Here is a 20,219-nt window from a genome sequence, read left to right on the forward strand (position 1 = left end):
ATATTTAATGTTTCAAACAGCAATGGGAATGAATTAAAATACGCTGTCTGTGCTTGACTATATCTACTTGCTGGATACTACTGTAACCATACGATAAAACCGTATAATTTGATAGAAAAAATCAAATCCAATCATTTGATTATATTATTTTCGAATAGAAAAGAACATTTGTTGAAGATAGTAATAGAGAAATTGATATTTAATGTCTCAAACAGCGATAGAAATTAAAATACGCTGTCGGTGTTTGACTGTCTGTATCTAGTGCTGTACTACTGTAATCGTACCATTTGATAAAAAAAATTAGATTTAATCAAGTTCGATGAGAATCCATGTATTTAATCAAATGTTTCGAAAACGTTTACATCTTCCCGCAGGACGTATTTATTATAAAAACTAATCCGTACTATATTAAGGGATAGAATCCGGGTTTCTCGCTGGCGTCTCGCGAGTCCTCTCAGGGAGGGTTGCGAGAGGGGAACGGGAGGTCGCAGCTGGGAGAGGAGGGTAAAAGGGGGTTTCTTGGATGCCGTAATGGCGGCACCAAGGGCCGATGGTACCCGGGAGTCAACCCTCGGGCGGGGTTGCCAAACACATGCAGGACTCACCATCCTGTGTAATGCTCGGAACCAGCTCCTGTCCGGTTTCTTCGTTCTCTTCTCTTCCTTCTCCTTCTCCTTCTCATTCTTCACCTCCACCCTCTCCTCTCTCTTTCTCTTTCTCGTTCTGTATCTACGAACCTGTCTTTATCAGCCACCTCTTGGCTCCTTGCTCGCTCGCTTTCCTCCTTCTGGGGGAGACCACATTTTTTCTGGTTGCGCCTGCGATGGGTGTAACCAGACCAGTCTATGCCCGACCAATGAGAAACGCAGCCGCAGTAACGCCTCTGCCAGAGTACTCCGACAGCGGCAACCTTCCTCATCGACTACTCATCGGAACTGTCCCTCTTTCTCTCTCTCTTTCCCCTTCAATCCCTCTCTGATCGCTCCCTCTTTCTCGCCATTCTCCCTCTCCGTCGAGCCTCGTTGTCTTCCTCTCACCACGAGCTGCTCTCTACATTTCAGCTCCCGTTTCAGCTTCTTTCCTCTACCGTATCTTGATATTTTTCATTAATTTCTCTCGAGTTCTCCAGACGAGTCTCCGTCATCCTTTCTCTAACTCTCCATCTTGTTACATTCGCTTGGACTTAGCTTTCCTCCTTATTCCGAGTTCCCCGTCCACGTCCTCGCTCTTCTCCTCCGGGTCCATCCGCGCAATCGCTGTCTTTCTCACGAACGATCTACGTATTTGGAGTCCCTCCGCTGGGGTTGCTCGCGCCTTGGTGTCCTTGTCCCTCCGCGAGAAACGCGTTCGTTCTCCGCTCGACCGAGACAAGGTATTCTGTATTCCGCACCATCGTTTCTTCTCCTCCGAATATTTTATACCGCCTACGACATCATATGAAATTGAAGTGTCATTTTAAAGTGATGAACCTGGCGAATATTTTCACTCTCATGTGATTACGATCTTTTTTATTTATGTATCTTATGTTAAATCCAATTGCATGTATCGAAAAATACATGCAATTGATTCGAGTCACTTCTTCTCTTCGTAGACACTTTATAGAAGCTTTTGATTTACGGGTCTGCGCTATCTCAGAACAGGTGTGGTCAGTGCCTTCTTTCACGAGATCGACCTCTGACCTATCCTCCACGTTATAGAAGTTAGGAAGGGGCAGAATACCGTGATGGCAGTCAGACGCGCATGGCTGCTTTCCGTTATTCTCTGCACCTCCTGGATTATCTACCCCTTCTCTCCGAATTGTAGAATGCAACCATCTCGCTACCCTTATCACGCCAGACGACCAAATCCAACATTTAAATTGTACTTACCTAGTTTCTATTGTGTATGTCGTGTTATTTACGAGAATCGAATTGCCTGTGCGCATTTTTTATGTAAAATCGAAATTTATAGTTTATTTATCAATGGCCAATGGTGCACTTTATCTTATTTTTCAAGGTAACAATGCAGATTGGAATAATACGAGAATATTTCGAAATTGAGTCTTTATATGATTTAAGATTTTTATAGAGCTAAAATGAAAGAATATTTAGATATGATATTTTCCCCCGAATCGCTTTAAATCCGCGCAACCATGACATTGTGAATGAGTTACATTTTTTATAATAAAAAAAATGTCGTAATGCCATTGCATTTCCAAGAAAAGATGTTACTGCTGCAATTATTCGCGCGTCACAATCTCGGTTAAAAACGGCCGAATAAACACGATTAAAACAGCAATAAACAAAGTAGGTCCACTTTAAAGCGCAGGGCAGCGAGTCGCGATAGGGTGCAAAAAACGGCACCATTTTCCTTGCAATATATACGGGGAGGAATTGCAGGCTATATATACGATACAAGGACTCCTCCGGACGGTGCAGGATCGAAGCTCTGGTCCTCCGCTCACCTAGGTGAGGGATGAGGTGAACGAGGTGCGCATGTTCGCTTTCGAAGAGGGAGCACGCCCCCGCACAATTTCATTTTCTAAATGAAGCGAGCCAACCCCCTGGGAGGAGTGGAAGGCTTGGCCGTTTCGTGTACGCTCGTGCCTGCTCGACTGCAATCGAAAGCGCATATCCATTTAATTAATTATGCATGAGGTCCGCTGCAACCGAAACACGGATCAGCGTTATCGTTAACCCGTATGAAAATGGTCGAATTGCATCTGCTTGCGATTGCCAGCGCGACTCGTGTCATCGTTTCTTTTTATTCCCGATATTTGTACATATTTTTGTATAAAAATCGGAAGCTTCCTCTCGAAACACGAAAAATGCGAATAAAATTAACTTTATATTTATGAAGTTCCTGAGAGACTTAGCAATGTATTCGAAGGCAAATTTATTTACTGAATAATTATTGCAGTACGTAAAGATTTTAACTCTTTATGTATAAATACACACACGCATTATTAGCTTTTATAGATGTTTTCATTTCCAAAAGCAAGAATGACGAAGATGTCTATTAAAGTGACTTTACGGTAAATTGATACGAGATTTTTAATATAAAATGATTTTTAACAGAATTTAATTCTGACTTGAGATATTTTAGATACTTTGCAATAACTGCCTTATATTCTGTTCAATGTTACACGTCCACACTAAAAGGCCGTTTATACACGCTGTCGTGGTCTTCGACTCAAGTTGGGCTTCTTCCATCGTCCTTTTCTCTGCTAGATTCATTTCTCATTAATCTCTGTCTCCATCCTTTTACTCCGTTTCATGATTTCTTGCTACATTGCTCCGGTCCGTCCTCCATGTCCCTTTTCGCCTTGCTCATTTAAGACAACATGGCCGATCGACCGGGCGCCATTGAACAAGTCGTTGAAGGATTTTTAAAGACATTTCACGATTTACTTTTTCTTTGGTCTTTATGAGAAAATATCAAAAATTTAACTCACTGACGATGGCTCGAATCGTTCTTATATCGAATATCTTGAATATTCGAAAAAATTCTGATTTATCTTATCTTATCTTATTTGTTGTCAAACATACAGATAAGAATAATCTATAATATATTTTTCTATTTACAGAAGAACTTTGATTAAACATTTGAGATTAAACATCGTAAAAAATAATTTCCGTGTTGAATTATGACATTTAAGACAAGGATCACGAAAAAATAATTTCCATTTAATTTACCTGAGAAAATTTATTCTTTGTATTGTAGTAATATATGATAATGCAAGATAATTTTAAACTGAAGTATAATAAAATTAATTTCAATCTAAAGCTAATTTGGTATAAAAATTATAGATGACGAAGAAATTAAAACATGACTGGTTTATGTTTTGGTGTCGATAGTTTATTTAAATTTTCGATACTTTGTCATTGTGCAATTGCATCAACAATGCGTGTCATATATTAATAGCTAGCAATTTGTATTTGTTTTAATTATAATGCTACTTCAATTACGATTTTATTATTTTATATTAGCCCATCGGCTGTAGCAGCTTTCTTCGATTATCTTTCTGCAACATTCTCCGACTTAGTCGAATACATTCATGAATGATTTAAACGATCGGCTATTCAACAGATGCGAAATTTTTGTAATCTAAACTTGATTTAATCTTCCAAAAAATATATGTATATTAAAATTCGTCAATGTGTCATCGTGGAGAACGGAGCAACTAAAAAACGGTCTGGCGCCAGTGAAGAGCGAGACGTAAAGCCCGGCACCAGCGGGGTCGGTCTGTCGGTCTGTCGGTCGCCCTCATAGCAGTGCCAGAGCATGGAAAACAAAAAAGCTCCCCTCTCCTACCCTCCCCCCTTCCTCTCCTCTATGCCATAGCTATCTTTGAGAATGGCCTTGAACTTCGAGGAAGAACCCCGTTGGCCGAAAAACCGTGTCGCAGTTTTTCCTCGGGGCAGCGGCAGCAGCTCTACGAGCACGAATCACCGGGCGAAACGGCTCTTCTTACAAGCTACTTGTTAGGTAGCTCGGAAGGTGGAACGAACTCCCCCTATAACCTAACCAGCAACCCCCCTTGAGGTCTTCTTCTTCTTCTTCACCCTTCCCCTCGGCGATAAGATTTGTGGTTATAGCTTGTTTTTGGGACACTCCGCGGGGGTCGACAATGTCGCTCGCGTTTTCGTAGCTCTTTTCTTCGAGAAGAAGGAAGGATAGAGTATCTATTAATGGCCAGTGAATGAACCCACAACATCACTGGATTTTTCACTGATTATATGAGACAAGTATCGCCCATTAAAGAGATTGAGATATTTTGTGAAACACACGTTAATCTTTCTTCCTCATTTTAAATCCGTAAGATTCTTTAAAAAAAAGTTTAATCAAACATATATATTCAATTTTTACGTACAGAATGTGTGTAATACGTAATTAATAATATACATTTATTTGAGATTGATCGTTTTTCTTATAATTTCATAAAATAAAATTGCAGCGATCTTATAATGCATGGTACACGATAGCATGTGAAGGAAATATTAATATTTTTTAATCTTTTATGTCTTTTAATCGACTAAACATTCGTATATATATTTCATTATGGCATCCTACATATTTTGCAATAAAAATTAATTTATTTATTACTAAAATTAATTAAATACATATATATTTATCAATTTATTAATGTTTCAAGAGCGATATTGGCGGACATCGCCTTTCACGCGCGGATTCGCGTTTGGTTTCACTGACCTATGAAGATGTAATATTATTACTGGTAATATATATACGCATTTAAGAAAGTGGAGCACCGAGAGTTCCATGACCCTCTCTAACCATGACCATCAACCCTATTTCAGTCTTTCTTCGTCTCTGGCGATAAGATTTGTGGTTATAGCTCCTTTTATTGGTCCACGCCACGGGGGTTGGCGACATCGCTTCTCATACATCCTCTCCTTCTCTTTTTATCCAAACTTGGCGGAGTGGACATACGATTCAAGGTCAATGGTAAAGTGTAACAGTAAAAGTAGGCTCAGGAAGAGAGTAGAATTTCATTTGAATAAATTGCTAATTTAAATACTGTATTATAAGCCATTAAATTCGCGCGGGACACTACATCCTTCCTTCGCTAATACAAACTGATTTAGATTCGTATTTCATAGGTTTTTGTACTTATTATTAAAATAAGATGTAACTAGACGGTACGAGTGGACTCTAATAAAACCTTAACGTTGACACATCCTCCTTTTAGGCCGGTATTCATAGTCCGATCTTATATTTAAGATCATCTTAAGACTAGTCAGAGGTTGACTTAAGATCCCATTCAACCAATCAAATGGCTGCGTAGCATCTCAAGCTCGGACTTAAGACGATCTTAATATAAGATCGGACTATGAATACTGGCCTTAATGTCAGTTCCAAATAAGCAGTCGCAATTTGCATGCAAAACGCTTAAATTGACCATTCGAAATTGCAGACACGGACGAGAAAAGGACGTCAGCTTGTTAAAATGTATCCGCGTGGGTTCACCGAACCCTCCCGCGATGGATGACTTTTTATCCTAGAACCGTTTTTTCCCCTTTCGTGTCTGCCCGAAGAAATTCCCCCGGAATTCGTGAACCATTTCAGGGGCGGGTTTTTGCATGATGTTTCACAGCGTTCGCGACCTTTCCCAAGCTTCTCCATGCCGAGGACGATGCCGTGGAATTAGGTCGCGAGAGGTCAGAATCTCGTCCTTCCGTGTTCACGAGATCCGAGATTTTTACTCGTCAAGGTCGACGCGCGGTGATTCAGCTAGGTTTTTGCGTACTTGCGAATTCGAAGGTTCGTTGGTACGAGAATGGTCGTTTGCGTCGTTATTTTCTCTTCTCCGCGAAAATTGACGGTTGCACACCGTGCATATACGCGAAGAAGAAGCATCTATATAATTATCGACACCGCGACTGATGAATTACATTACATCTTAATGTAACGATACGGCGTACAGAATTATTCAACGCACATATCATTTATCTCATAATTTTTTCACGATTAGAATATGTTGGACAAGTTATCAATCATGAATTTAATTACAATTTCATAATACAAGATATGATAATAACACAATAAGAGAGAATTGCATTTATATTTAGATTGTATTTTATGAAATTAATCACTCTTTTTTCAAACGAACGAATGCGTTTAGAGTTTACGTATCAAAACATATCGAATATAATATAATCGTCTCTATGTGTCAATTTATTTATTTTTTTGTTTATTAAATCATCAAATTCAATCGGTCTAAGCAAAGTCTTTTCCTGAAAATTGCAAAAATATGTTCGACTAATCATCAATCATGAATTTAATTACAATTTCATAATACAAGATATGATAATAACATATTAAGAGAGAATTGCATTTATATTTAGATTGTATTTTATGAAATTAATCACTCTTTTTTTAAACGAACGAATGTGTTTGGAGTTTATGTATCAAAACATGTCGAATATAATATAATCGTCTCTATGTGTCAATTTATTTATTTTTTTGTTTATTAAATCATCAAATTCAATCGATCTAAGCAAAGTCTTTTCCTGAAAATTGCAAAAATATGTTCGACTAATCATCAATCATGAATTTAATTACAATTTCATAATACAAGATATGATAATAACACATTAAGAGAGAATTGCATTTATATTTAGATTGTATTTTATGAAATTAATCACTCTTTTTTTAAACGAACGAATGTGTTTGGAGTTTATGTATCAAAACATGTCGAATATAATATAATCGTCTCTATGTGTCAATTTATTTATTTTTTTGTTTATTAAATCATCAAATTCAATCGATCTAAGCAAAGTCTTTTCCTGAAAATTGCAAAAATATGTTCGACTAATCATCAATCATGAATTTAATTACAATTTCATAATACAAGATATGATAATAACACACACATTAAGAGAGAATTGCATTTATATTTAGATTGTATTTTATGAAATTAATCACTCTTTTTAAACGAACGAATGTGTTTAGAGTTTATGTATCAAAACATGTCGAATATAATATAATCGTCGCTATGTGTCAATTTATTTATTTTTTCGTTTATTAAATCATCAAATTCAATCGATCTAAGCAAAGTCTTTTCCTGAAAATTGCAAAAATATGTTCGACTAATCATCAATCATGAATTTAATTACAATTTCATAATACAAGATATGATAATAACACATTAAGAGAGAATTGCATTTATATTTAGATTGTATTTTATGAAATTAATCACTCTTTTTTTAAACGAACGAATGTGTTTGGAGTTTATGTATCAAAACATGTCGAATATAATATAATCGTCGCTATGTGTCAATTTATTTATTTTTTCGTTTATTAAATCATCAAATTCAATCGATCTAAGCAAAGTCTTTTCCTGAAAATTGCAAGAATATGTTTGACAAGTCATCAATCATGAATTTAATTACAATTTCATAACACAAGATATGATAATAACAATAAGAGAGAATTGCATTTACATTTAGATTGTACTTTACGAAATTAATCATTCTTTTTTTTAAGAAATGAACGAATATGTTTAGAGTTTAAATGTCAAAACATATCGAATATAATATAATCATCGTCTCTGTGTCAATTTATTTATTTTTTCGTTTATTAAATCATCAAATTCAATCGGTCTAAGCAAAGTCTTTTCCTGAAAATTGCAAGAACATGTTCGACAAGTCATCAGTCATGAATTTAATTATAATTTCATAATACAAGATATGATAATAACAATAAGAGAGAATTGCATTTGCATTTAGATTATATTTTACAAAATTAATTATTTTTTATTTTTTAAGAAACGAGCGAATATGTTTAGAGTTTAAATGTCAAAACATCTCAAATACAATATAATCGTTCCTTTGTGTCAATTTATTAATTCTTTTCGTTTATTAAATCATCAAATTCAATCGATCTAAGAAAAGTCTTTTCCTGAAAATTGCAGAATAGGAAGAAATTCGTCCTATCCGAATGAGAGTGGTATCGTTAGAACGTCGTGCAGGAGAAGCTGTTGCTCCCACTTTGGTGTCCGGCATGTGAGGGAGAGAAAGAGAGAGACACATTGATTATCAAAAGAGAGAAAGAGAGAAAAAGTTTACACTTGCCGCGTATATCCCATCCCCACTTCTGCATCCTTCCGCGGCAGGCCGCGCTCTTCCCCCGCTAGTGGATCGGCGCGCGGCACGAGGAAGTGACGGCGAACAGTGAGGGGCAAACACGAGGAGCGCCGGAGACGGCCGAGCACGGCCGAACGGTCGTTCGAATCGCGGCTCCCGCGTCAGTGCTGAAACCGCGTCCGCGGTTCACGGTTCACGATATCCGGGCTTTGCCGCCGCGATTGCGTGTTTTTTTGTACGCGTCCCGGATCGGACAGCCGCACGTAGGGATAAAAAAAACGGGGGGGTTGGCGCGCGCGCTTCCGAACGAAATAGCGGAAGAAAAGTATTATTACCACGAATTCTCTCGTCGCCGCGAGATAATAGTGAAGATTCGTTCGTCGACGAGAGAGACAGAGAGAGAGACACAGGGTGCGAGAGGGGAAGGGGCAGGAAAAAATAAAGCGAGAAGACGGTGAGAGAGATCATTTTCCGCGCCTTTCGTGTAATAATAATCGAGCTTCCCTCTCTCGCGTTGTTCATCATCGCTCGCGGTTATGACGCGATCCGCGAGCGCTCGTATCGCGCCGCGGATTTCGAAGCGCAGGCACGCTCGGCGACATTAGGGTTAGGACGATGTTTCGTGCAAGTGAGTGTTTCGCGCGCGAGAGAGCTCCGGTGTGCTATGAATCGCGAGGATAATAACGTGCTGAACGTGCTGCGGCAACGCGTCGGTGCTCGCCGGTGGAGATGATCGACGCGACGATCGCCATATAAGAAAAATCGATCGAAACGCCACGCCGGAAGGAGAGGAGAACGAAGAAAATGTCGTCGTCGATCGACGCGTGATCGTCGTACGATCCGCGAAGAGAGCAAAGTCTCGGCGAACAAGACGTGGACCTGTCGCCAACGGACGACTACTCTTGCGTGTGGAGGGAGGAAAGGCTGTGCTCCGCCAGAAGACACCACGCGTCACTTTCAACAGCACGGAAACAAGAGTGCGAGCGGACGCGCGCCCGCGTGCGCGCGTGCTCGCGACGATCGTGTCTCGTGAACTTGGCAGAACTTGGCGAAAACGAAACAATCTAGTCATCCGGGAGGAGGGAGTGAATTTCGCCGGCGAATATTTTAGCTCCTTCGGCGACTTCGAAGAGGAACGCTCTACGAAATTGTGGAAAAAAAAGGTAAACATAATCGACGAGTGACTGTGAAAGAGAGAGAGAGAGAGAGAGAGAGAGTAACAATCTTGACGCAAGGTCGAGCCGGCTCGACGCGCTGTGTTTACGTTTAATATATATCGCGCGAGGGACGCTCGAGAAGAAGACGACGCAGTGCGGTGTCGGACGTGTTCACGCTCGGACGAGCAGCAGCGAGCGAGCGAGCGACGTCGATGACCGGGCGACGAGGACGACGGGTCGAACGCGCGGCACGCGACTTCCGTTCGCGGTGTGATCGAGAGAGTGCGGGTTCGGTGTCTCGAGACTATATCGTTCGTGTATCGCGAATGTCATATGATCGTCCTCCGCGATCCGCCCGATTCTTCTCTCGTAAGCTCCGTTCGCGAGAGACCGCGTCGATCCTTAGTGCGCGAGCGCGGGATATCGCGACTATAATATCGGCGTCGTTCGCGGTGCAGTGATATCGTCGCCGGCGAGGTGCGTCGTACGCCGTACGTACATTGTCGGGAAAAAAGAAGCAAGTGTATACATATACGCATACGCGAAGAAACGTGACGTGTTGGAAAGTGAATCCGCTCGGAACTCGGGACGACACGAGAATTTTGTGAGAAGACGTTCACGGCAACTAGTGCATTCTTCTTCAAGATTAACTAATGTATCCCTGGTACCGGGACAGCGTCGCGGCTGCTGCGGCAGCTGGCCTCGGCGGCCCTGTCGGCGTAGTGGGTTCTGGATTCTGTTCGACCGGACCTGGCCAGGGTGCCACCACCATCAAAACCGAGAGTGGATACTCCGACTGCATGCTCGCCCTCGACTACGTCCAGAGCAAGGTAAGTGATATACCACTGTACCATGCTTTCTTCCTTATATCTGTATTTTGTATATATATATATGTGTGTGTATACGCGGATATTTCTCCCCGATTCTATAGCCTCCGTATTCTGCAATACTTTCTGAATTCAAGATTTTTATAAGCGAGATTCTATCTGCGAGATTTTCAATTGTTTGAGTTTTTATATCATCACGTTTAATGCAGTCGTTCGACTCCCAATTTTCGTTCGTTGAATATTAAGATCGCGTGTAATGTCAACATGAGATGAATATCTTGCCGGCGCGCTTGATGATAAATATACGTTGAGAGCACGAAACTTGATTCTCCGTAAGTCTTAGTCTCTAGGTTTAAAGTTAATATTTAAATCGCGTGGCTCAAAATGCGGAATCTTGAAATCAGATATATGTACGGATATCTATATAGATAATGCAAAATTGAAAATTGAGTGATTCGCGATTTGCGAATTTTAAAACTAGTAGATGAGTTGGAAAAAATTGAGAGAAAATGAATTATAAAGAAATTTAAAAAAGAGTTTATAAAGAGAGGCTACCTCGTTTTTATATTTAAATTTTTATAACAATTCTATTTTCAATATCAATTTTCTTGCAACGAAAATTTAAAGACAATCTTAATTATTAACATATTTAATTACAATGATAAATTTTTGCGAATTGAACATTATAAATAGATAAAAGTTAAATAGATGAAACATAAAAAAAATCCGTTTTCAAATATATAACATATATAATAAATGTTACATACACAAAGTGATTTATTCGAGATTTTTATAATTAACATATTGTTATTGTGTTAAAGATTGAAAATTCGTGACAAATGATAACTGAAATCTATCAAATATTTTATAGAATAATTACAAATCGTAATGTATACTTTCGAAAGCTTTTAAGACACATGATATCAATGTGTAAATCTTTGACCACTTTTTGAATATATTTGTCATACACATCATGCTTTGCCCTACGATAAAGAGTAGTTTGGCTATTGTTGGGCTGTGGTGCTTTTGATCCCGTTTATTTTCCGGCCGGATTGTTGCTGATCGCACGCTCACGAGCGGTGCGGTATTTCTCCTTTCTGACATTTATACGACGACGGGTAAACGAGGCGAAATGTTGCCGCCTCTTGCCGAGAACCTTCGGAATGTAAACAAAAATTCTTTCGAGCCTATTGGAGAACGTACACATGAACTGGTTGTATATCGGCTTTCGCGATAATTCGCATTAGATTTTTTTTCTCAATTATCGTAGAAAAATTTCGTGTTATACGTTAAAATTTCGTTATTTAAAAATTTGCGCGTGTTGTATAGAATGTAGTGATTTATAACGTAAACTCGTATCGAAACAAATGTGTAACGATAAATAATTTATCGTACTTTCTGCAGTAAAAAATGATATTCTAAGAAAAATTGTATTGGCTTTGAAAAGTTAATTTTAGAAGTGTAAATTTGCATAAACTTATGCAATTTACATTCTATATAAATTTCGAAAAGCTTAGAAATGATATATTTAAAAATATATATAGTAATTTTTAAACTAAATACTTTATATAAATGGAGTTTTTAATGCGAAAGGACTGATTGTCTCGTCTGATCAGTTGTGTGTATTATCTACTGCACTATTATTCATCTCTCGCACATTTTATTACGTCCGCGACAAAATAGCGATGTTTGCATGCTAATACTTCATCTCGAACCATTAAATCATCATTGAAAAAAAGACAATATTGTCTAGTATGCGCAAGACAAGATGCAGCTATTTGACATTATTTATGGGATCAATGCTAATTGCGTGACAAATTAGCTTCACATTTGACAATGTTTGATGTGTTGCGAAGAATATAATTTATCATTAACGACCTGATATCGTGTAGTTTTTTCTTCTTTGCATTCTCGTTTCAAAACGAAACAAATATATTATCTCGAACGTCAATTACTCAATATGGTAAATTCCGTCTTTAATACTGTTGTTGTAGCGTATAAAAACCTCGAATAACTTCTTCCTTTTTTTTTTTTTTGCGACGTTGATTATACTCATAGCCGGTACTACAATAATAACGTCGTAAGTGCTCGCAGATGAAGATTAATACCTGGATAATCGCACGGTAGCAATGAACTTGATATTTCAAAGGAAAATTATTGTATCCGCGTCACACGTTTCCACGTATCATCGTTTACTTTGAATGTACGAACAGGCATACAAATACAATTACGCGAGTATGTAATATAATTCATTCAAATTATAATTCTTAAAATATATTTATGCTACAAAATTTATTTTCATTAATTACGCTCTGAAATATTAATATTAATATACTCTACTAAATAATTTTTAATCAATTCTTACAATCAATATTTAATTGCAATAATGTGACAGGCACGTGTTGCGTATTAGTTCACAATGAATACAAATGCAAATTTTATTTAGACAAACTTGGCTTAAATTTCAAACGATTCGAAACTGCAATTTAATACAATACGCTTGTAGTATTAGGTACCGACGGCGAACGGCGGGCGACCGCAGAAATCGTGTATATAAAAGTGTAATGATACGGAATGGAAGTAAACCACTTTCTGAAGATAGTAATTTTCGAAGATTAGGTCGAAATATAATGTAAATTTTTAATTTAATCCGATCGACGTCCTCCCAAATCCCATTTACTTCGTTTTATACTTTATCTCGTTTCTCTCCGCGTTGCTTCCAACTACGGGTTGTAATGAATTGTCGTGTTAATCTTTCGATTCGCTTCGTGCATGTTCTTACGAACATTATAGATAGCGGACGAGAAAAACTGACCAACTCGTGCCGGGACTAAATTGACAAGAAAGTAATCCGGCGTGTCAACCTGTGAAAATGATTTGTTCGTAAAAAAACTCGAGCGTGTATTATTGAATGGTCTAGGAACTATAACAAAACGTTGTTTATATGAATGAAGACTTTCAAATTACCAAGGTTTCTTTGCGCGAAAATAATAATCGACGACTTTCTCGGGACGATAATAATAATTGATTATTATCCGATAGAAAAACTTGAGATAAATATATTTATAGATAAATAGATATTTATATACAGAATTTATATAGAAAAGCTTTTTTCAATTTTTAAAACACCGCTTTGAAAATGACACCTCAATATGTTCACTCGTGTTTCAAACATGATATCTGTAAATATGTACTCCCTCTCTTTCTTCTCTCCTCTCTGATGGCGACGATATTTTTTTTCCATCATGAATGGGTATAATAATATTAATGGACGTAATGCGCAATCATGCGTGAATGTAATTCGATTTTGACAACGTATGACTTGACTGGTTTTTCGCAGATGATAGTCAATTACCTTCGGCGCCCCGAGCGATGTCATTATGCGTGTGCTTTATACGATTTTATCGTTCTTCTCAATTGCACCATTTGTGAGCCATGAAATCGTGGAATAAAGTATTTATGAATCGCAATTATATATTCACAATTGCCGCTCTCGGATAGAATTCCTATAATATATGCGATTTTATACAAACAATTTAGTTTTCTCTAAACTTTTCTTCGCGAAAACGCAAAAAATTAATTTAACGTCATATAACCAAATCCCATGCAGTAAAAAAGCGTTAAGCTTTTTTTATTGTCACTTATAATCGTTTAATAACTACTTAACGTGGCCGTTAATAATTAATGATAGCAATTAGGTAGAGTGTTGACGACCCATTGTCAGTATTCGTTAACGAACGATTAAGATCTAAGTTCGATTTTAATTTCTAGCAATTAGTCACTCGGTGTACATAGAAGAAGCTAATTTTTTTGCGCAACTACGATTTATTTATATTATTTCTTACGAATATGTATCGACATCTTTATTTTATTAATATATTTCTATTGCACATATATTTCATTAATTCGTCTTTAATTAATATATATTTTTGTGTTAATCGTGTGTCGTGAATGATCGATCAATCAAATGATATGAAATGATAAAGTAGAAAATCTCGCACGCGTGTGTGTGATAGAAACAGTTTTTTTTATTTTTATGAAATCTCTTTAAATAAATAATTAAAATTGAACAATACTAGAGAAATCATATAATAGATACAAATACATAATACAAAATATATACAGGTATATAAATGTTAAATCGTTTGTATCTTTTCGCGGAAATTTCATAACAGACACTTGTCCAATTTTTTATTTAATCAGATCTGCTTAACGAATTATGTATAGAGAACATATTAGAAATTATTAATGCACGCCCTCTCCATGTCATTATTAATCTAGATTAAATTATTTAATCACATATTACGTAAGAAAGTCTAACATAACAGATACAAGTCGAAGTCCGATACTCTTGTGTAAACACGCGTAGATGATATATATAGGTAATCTGCATACACATGCTTCGCCAATGATCAAAAAGAAATTCTCGAAAGAGATTTCATTCCGCGAGATTTAACGAACCTATATCCCACGTTGCTTCCAATAATTATCGAGCTATCGAGCGATTTTTTGCCGCCGGTCACACCAATCCGACGACTTTCGCATTCGACGTGCACGGAATAGATTTTCCTGCGGTGTCGGTCACTAAATTAATGGCCGCGCAAATTAATATCGCGCGCGCAACGTGTAATTGTGCCCCCGACATTATCAGATCCTCTTTTAATTATGTAGATTATATGTCCCGCGCATGTGAGGCCCTCTCCTGCGAGAGGCTTCTCTTGCATTGGCCCCCCTTCGCGTCCTTTTATACATTTTCCCGCAATAATTACTGTGCGAGTTTGCGCTGATGCGCATTCGATGCGAATAGATTACCGGGAAAGCGCGACGACAGCTGATTATAAAAATAATTACGGCGTACGCGAGAGAACCCACGGGGCCGTGACTAATTATCTCTCCCTCGGGGGAAATCAACGCCGCGATCTGGAAATCAATTCGGGTTTCTCACGTGTTTATATATGATAATACCTCCCATCGATATCTAAGCATCCCCCTCTTGGGAAGCAATGCATCGATGCGTACATTTATTATCTCTCTCTCCCCCTTTCTCCCTGATAATGCTACGTGGTTTGACTGAACCCTTTCACTTTGACTTGTGAATACCGCTCTTTTTTTTCGGTTTTATATGAGGCAAGAAAACCGGCGACTTAAACTTTGCATGCCGGTGACGTGGATTTACGTGTCCGATGCCCTCGGTAGATCTAAACGACGTTAATCATCTCTAGCTGACGTGCGTGTTACTCTCTCTCTCTCATCTCAATATCTCTCTTATACAATAAATACAATATATTATAATATTTTTATATTCTCGATATATACGTGCTGTCTGCACGTGAAAGATTCTTCAAGCGAAAATTACGTACATAAAAATATTGCAAAATATTGTACAGTGTAAAAATAATATGCACAATTGTGTAGGTTTGATTTTCCTACTTGGAAATTTTTTATTTAATTATTATTAATAGATTTTTAAATTCTCCCTTTAATTTCTCTTTTCATTATGTTTCACGAATTCTCTTTTATTGTTGAATGAATCTGTTGAATATATTGAAAGAGAAAAAGAAAGAGTAGTATGGCAATTATTTTCACGGTGCTTCCAATATCCTAGATTTTGCTCGAAACTTTGTGTTGTAATTTTACGTGCTTCGATTGGCCATTCAATGGCAATTGTCTGTCGAATGAATTTGCCGGGAATAAGCGCGAATAAACACGAATAGGATGAAAAAAGTATCGGTTAGCGTGTTCGGCGCTAGCGACAGCGCGACGGCGGTTTATATTTCTTGTCGGCTCGAACGTGGAAACGGAGATGGTTCCATAAAGACCGAACGAAAGAGAACTTCATTGGCTCCTCCCGACCTGATAAAAACGCGCTGAAAGTGTAACGTGCAACCGATTTCCCCTTCGTCCTGCCTCACCACTTTTCCACGTACCGACCGCATAAGTACCGCGGTTCGTTCTTTGTAGATCGAGCGGAACAGTCACATTATCGCGGATGATCGTACATCCTCAAATATGGCGAATCACTGTTACTTTGTCTCAAAAAAAAGAAAGAGAAAAAAATGTTTATTATTTCAATCCCTTGGTTTCTCAATTTCTAAATATTCTTATAAAAAGAAATATCGGTTATAGAGTAAAAATAATTGTCAAATTGTTGTCAGATTGTTAAAATATTATACGTGAATCACACACACATTTACACACATGTCAATAAATATATATATTCTGCTGTATAATATCATATAACTAAATTTATAATATATACTTGACGAAATAATTATTTATAAGTGATTAATTGATATTTTTAGAACAATAATATCGACATCACATTTTGGCGAAATATAAGCATCTCTTTTCAAGTTATACTTTGCAAAAAATTATAGTAACTATTATTATATTTATTATCTTTAATTACAACAGATTTTCTTACTGTGCTTTAAGAACATCTTTTCCTCAAAAAGATCGCGAGACTCATGCGGCGGTGCGTGCCACGAAAGGAAATAATCAGGATCGTTGGCTCGATTCTCATAATTCGGAATGAAATTAACTGGCCGTGTTGATTTTTCCGCTTGGGGAATCCACTGACCATTACGAGGGGGCGGCTCGTTCAAGTAAGAAAAACATTGTGTTACTGACGAGTCGAAAACGCGCGCACGGAAGGAAGGAGCTCCCTTGCGCGAACGAGTTGTAAAAATTTGTTTTACGCGAATTTAAGGACAGACGGAAACGGCACTTCGCGCGGTCAGGCTATCCTGACATCGCTGTGATAGAGGCGTGAGATATCGCGAGATTTTTCAATGATAAAATGGATTATTTTATTAAATGGATATCCCTTATTTTAATAAATGCATTAAGTAGCCGTTATTTAACGATTTTACAATGGTCATTAATTCTACGACAAGAAAAAGAACATTACGAAAGGCGCACCTGTTCAATCATTACTGGAAAATTCTCATTAACTTTATATGATGCTCTCGAAAATTATGTGAACCGTTCTTTTTATAGATGCTATATTTTAAATTTATCTTTATTGTTGGCGATACGTCTGTTGGATAAAAGTTTTGCTCTGAGAAACTTTTATTTAATATATGTATATTCTTTTTCTTCTCTCTCTCTCTCTCTTTTCCGGTATGCTCTATATTGCAACATTATGACCGAGATTATGACTCAAATGTCGATTTGATGATTTTGAAACGTCAGTGCTTGTGAACTTGCGGGTGTACGACCTGACAAGTGTCGAGTCGATTTTCAAGTTGAAGACAGCCATTGGCCGTCAGACAATCCGTAAATGGTTGCTTCTGGAACCGGGCGGTTTTCCAAACTTGGTGGGCCCAAGGACTCTTTTGCGCGATCCTTGATTGCAAAAATGGTTCGGGCGGTGCATGACTGGTACTTCTCTTATATCATTACAATCCCATCTAAGTTCAAGGCAAATGAAACACTTGCATCCACAGAAGGATGCGAGACATCGAATCTATATATGTATATGATACGATAGTATATATTATAGCGAATTTATCAAATTATGAAAATATTTACGAGATAAAAATTTGTTACCGTAAATGTTCGTTCATCGAGTGTGTTTAGTAAATGGAGTTTATTCTTTGAAATTGGATTTTTTTTTATATTGGCATGATTTCGCGGCAACTTAATCAGACATCAGATCGCATAACATACTCGTATATCGGACGTATTTGGTACCAGTTTGCCACGGTTAAAAGTCCGAATCGAAACGACGATAAACGGTGCGACAGAAAATCACCCGCGATGTTGTAGAGGATGAAAGGATTCGGTTTCGCCGAAAGAGAAAAGCGCGCTCGAGGTCGTGGCCATTACGGCCGATAAACAGCTCGAAATATCGCCGAAAGAAGAATTCAGTGGTAATGGAGCGGTCGGGCAAAAACGCGGCCGCGTGCAAAGAAAATTAACGGCAAAAGGGAAGAAACGAAACGCGCGCGCACCTACGTGGCCTATCGAAGAAGCCTCGATCCTCGGCACAAAGAGGAGAAAGAAGGGAAACGAGGAGTGACGGAGGGCGGCTGCGGGAGGAGAAGAAGAACAACAAGAAGGAGAATGCATCGAGCAATAGCAGCCGACAGGCGGGAGGGAGGAACGGAAGAAAAGAAGAGAGGAAGGTGCGATCGGAGCGTGCGCGTTCAAGTGATGCAGAGAACGTCGCGCGATGCATCTTTCTCTCTCTGTCTTTCTCTCCTCTCCTCTCTCCTCTTTCTCTATTCTTACCCTCCTCTCTCGCACATCCGCCATTATATCCGTCTCTCTTTCTCTTTTCCTCTCTCTCTTTCTTTTTCTCGCTTCCTCTCTCTCTTTCTCTCGTCTTGCGGTGACTCGGTTCTCCAGGTAGTTCGTTCTCCGATTGGCGGATGTACACGCAGGTGCGCGTGGGTGGGGGAGGCGTGGTACCCACCTCCTATTGGCTACCGGATCCTACCCACACCGGAAGTGGGGACTTGGAGGAGGAAAGAGGATAGGAATGATAGAGGGGTGGGAGGGTGCAGAAGCTAAAGGCAGCTCCTCCGCTCGGGCTCGGTCGAGAGAGGGCAAAAACAATATCGCATCTCGCGCGCAACGTCGCAAAAACCTGCCAGGTGGCATTTCGCCTTACCTTGAGGGTTACTGCCTTTTGCACGCAAACACACGCGCGGCTATGTGCATCTACGTTACATACCTGTCTGTGAAAATCCCGCGCCGCCACCACGCGAATCTAGACGCCGCCATGCTACCGCCAAGTACCTATCGGCGAGAGGGATGCACCCGCACTAATTTCTTAGTCAAAGGGATTAAATTCGAGGAAAAATTTTATACATTTTTCGCGATCGAATTATTTAAAATAATTCTCCCTCTCTTAAAATAATTTCTATATCTAATTAAATTTTTTAAAAGGACTTGCGCGATAGAAACTTATTCATAAAATATTTAAAATTTAAATTAAAAAATTTGACAAACAACTTCCATCATAACATAAAAGTAGCATCTCCAATTAAATTTTCGATGGACGAGATTTGGATTGTCTTTTAATTTGTCAAAATGTACCTCTCTTTTCTTTTAAATATGAAGTATTTTTATATAGACATGTTATAATATAAAAGTATATATTATATATATACTATTTATTATAATATTATAATATATGATAATGTATTTTTAAAAAGCTGAAACATACATATATTGTCTTAATTTTTGTCTAAAGTTTGTTAATTTTAATGACAGTGAATTGAATCATTAATATTATATGAATATTATATTAGTTCTTTTATTACTATTACACTTAGGGCCGATTGTTTCAACTTCTTGGTAAATTTTCCCCGACAGGTAGCATATATTTGTCTTTTTTTTAAATTTATCTGAAAAGAGACGAAGATATATGCTACTTGTCGGGGAAAATTTACCAAGAAGTTGAAACAACTGGCTTTTAGGTATGATGATATTAAAAGAAAATTCATTATTATTCTAATTTAAGTAAACAACAAATCTTAATACGGTGTCAGAGTGATTTAAATTATTAGGATAGAATAAAGTTTTTCATGACATGAGAGAAATCCAGAATTGATGGATACACGTGGAACAAAATGCAGCGACAGTAAAATGTTATTAATGCCGACATAGAAGAAATTTTAAAATTGTACTATAAGCAGCAT

General features: G+C 38.0%; 2 protein-coding genes across 2 annotated transcripts in view; one reads left to right on the forward strand and one right to left on the reverse strand.

The window, feature by feature from the left end:
- Positions 1-20,219, reverse strand: part of Rpl13 (ribosomal protein L13) — a 169,483-nt gene that overhangs the window by 73,725 nt on the left and 75,539 nt on the right. The gene's annotated exons all lie outside the window — the stretch shown is intronic.
- Positions 8,419-20,219, forward strand: part of LOC145933979 (zinc finger protein rotund) — a 155,357-nt gene continuing 143,556 nt past the window's right edge. Inside the window, exon 1 of the mRNA XM_083034086.1 lies at positions 8,419-10,572. Coding sequence (XP_082890212.1) covers positions 10,396-10,572 — 177 coding nt within the window. The 5' untranslated portion in view covers positions 8,419-10,395. The remainder of the gene's footprint in view (positions 10,573-20,219) is intronic.

Source organism: Prenolepis imparis, unplaced genomic scaffold (genome assembly GCF_030444845.1).
Source record: "Prenolepis imparis isolate NDT839.2.m4 unplaced genomic scaffold, iyPreImpa1.0 SCAF_3, whole genome shotgun sequence".
Lineage (NCBI taxonomy): Eukaryota > Metazoa > Arthropoda > Insecta > Hymenoptera > Formicidae > Prenolepis > Prenolepis imparis.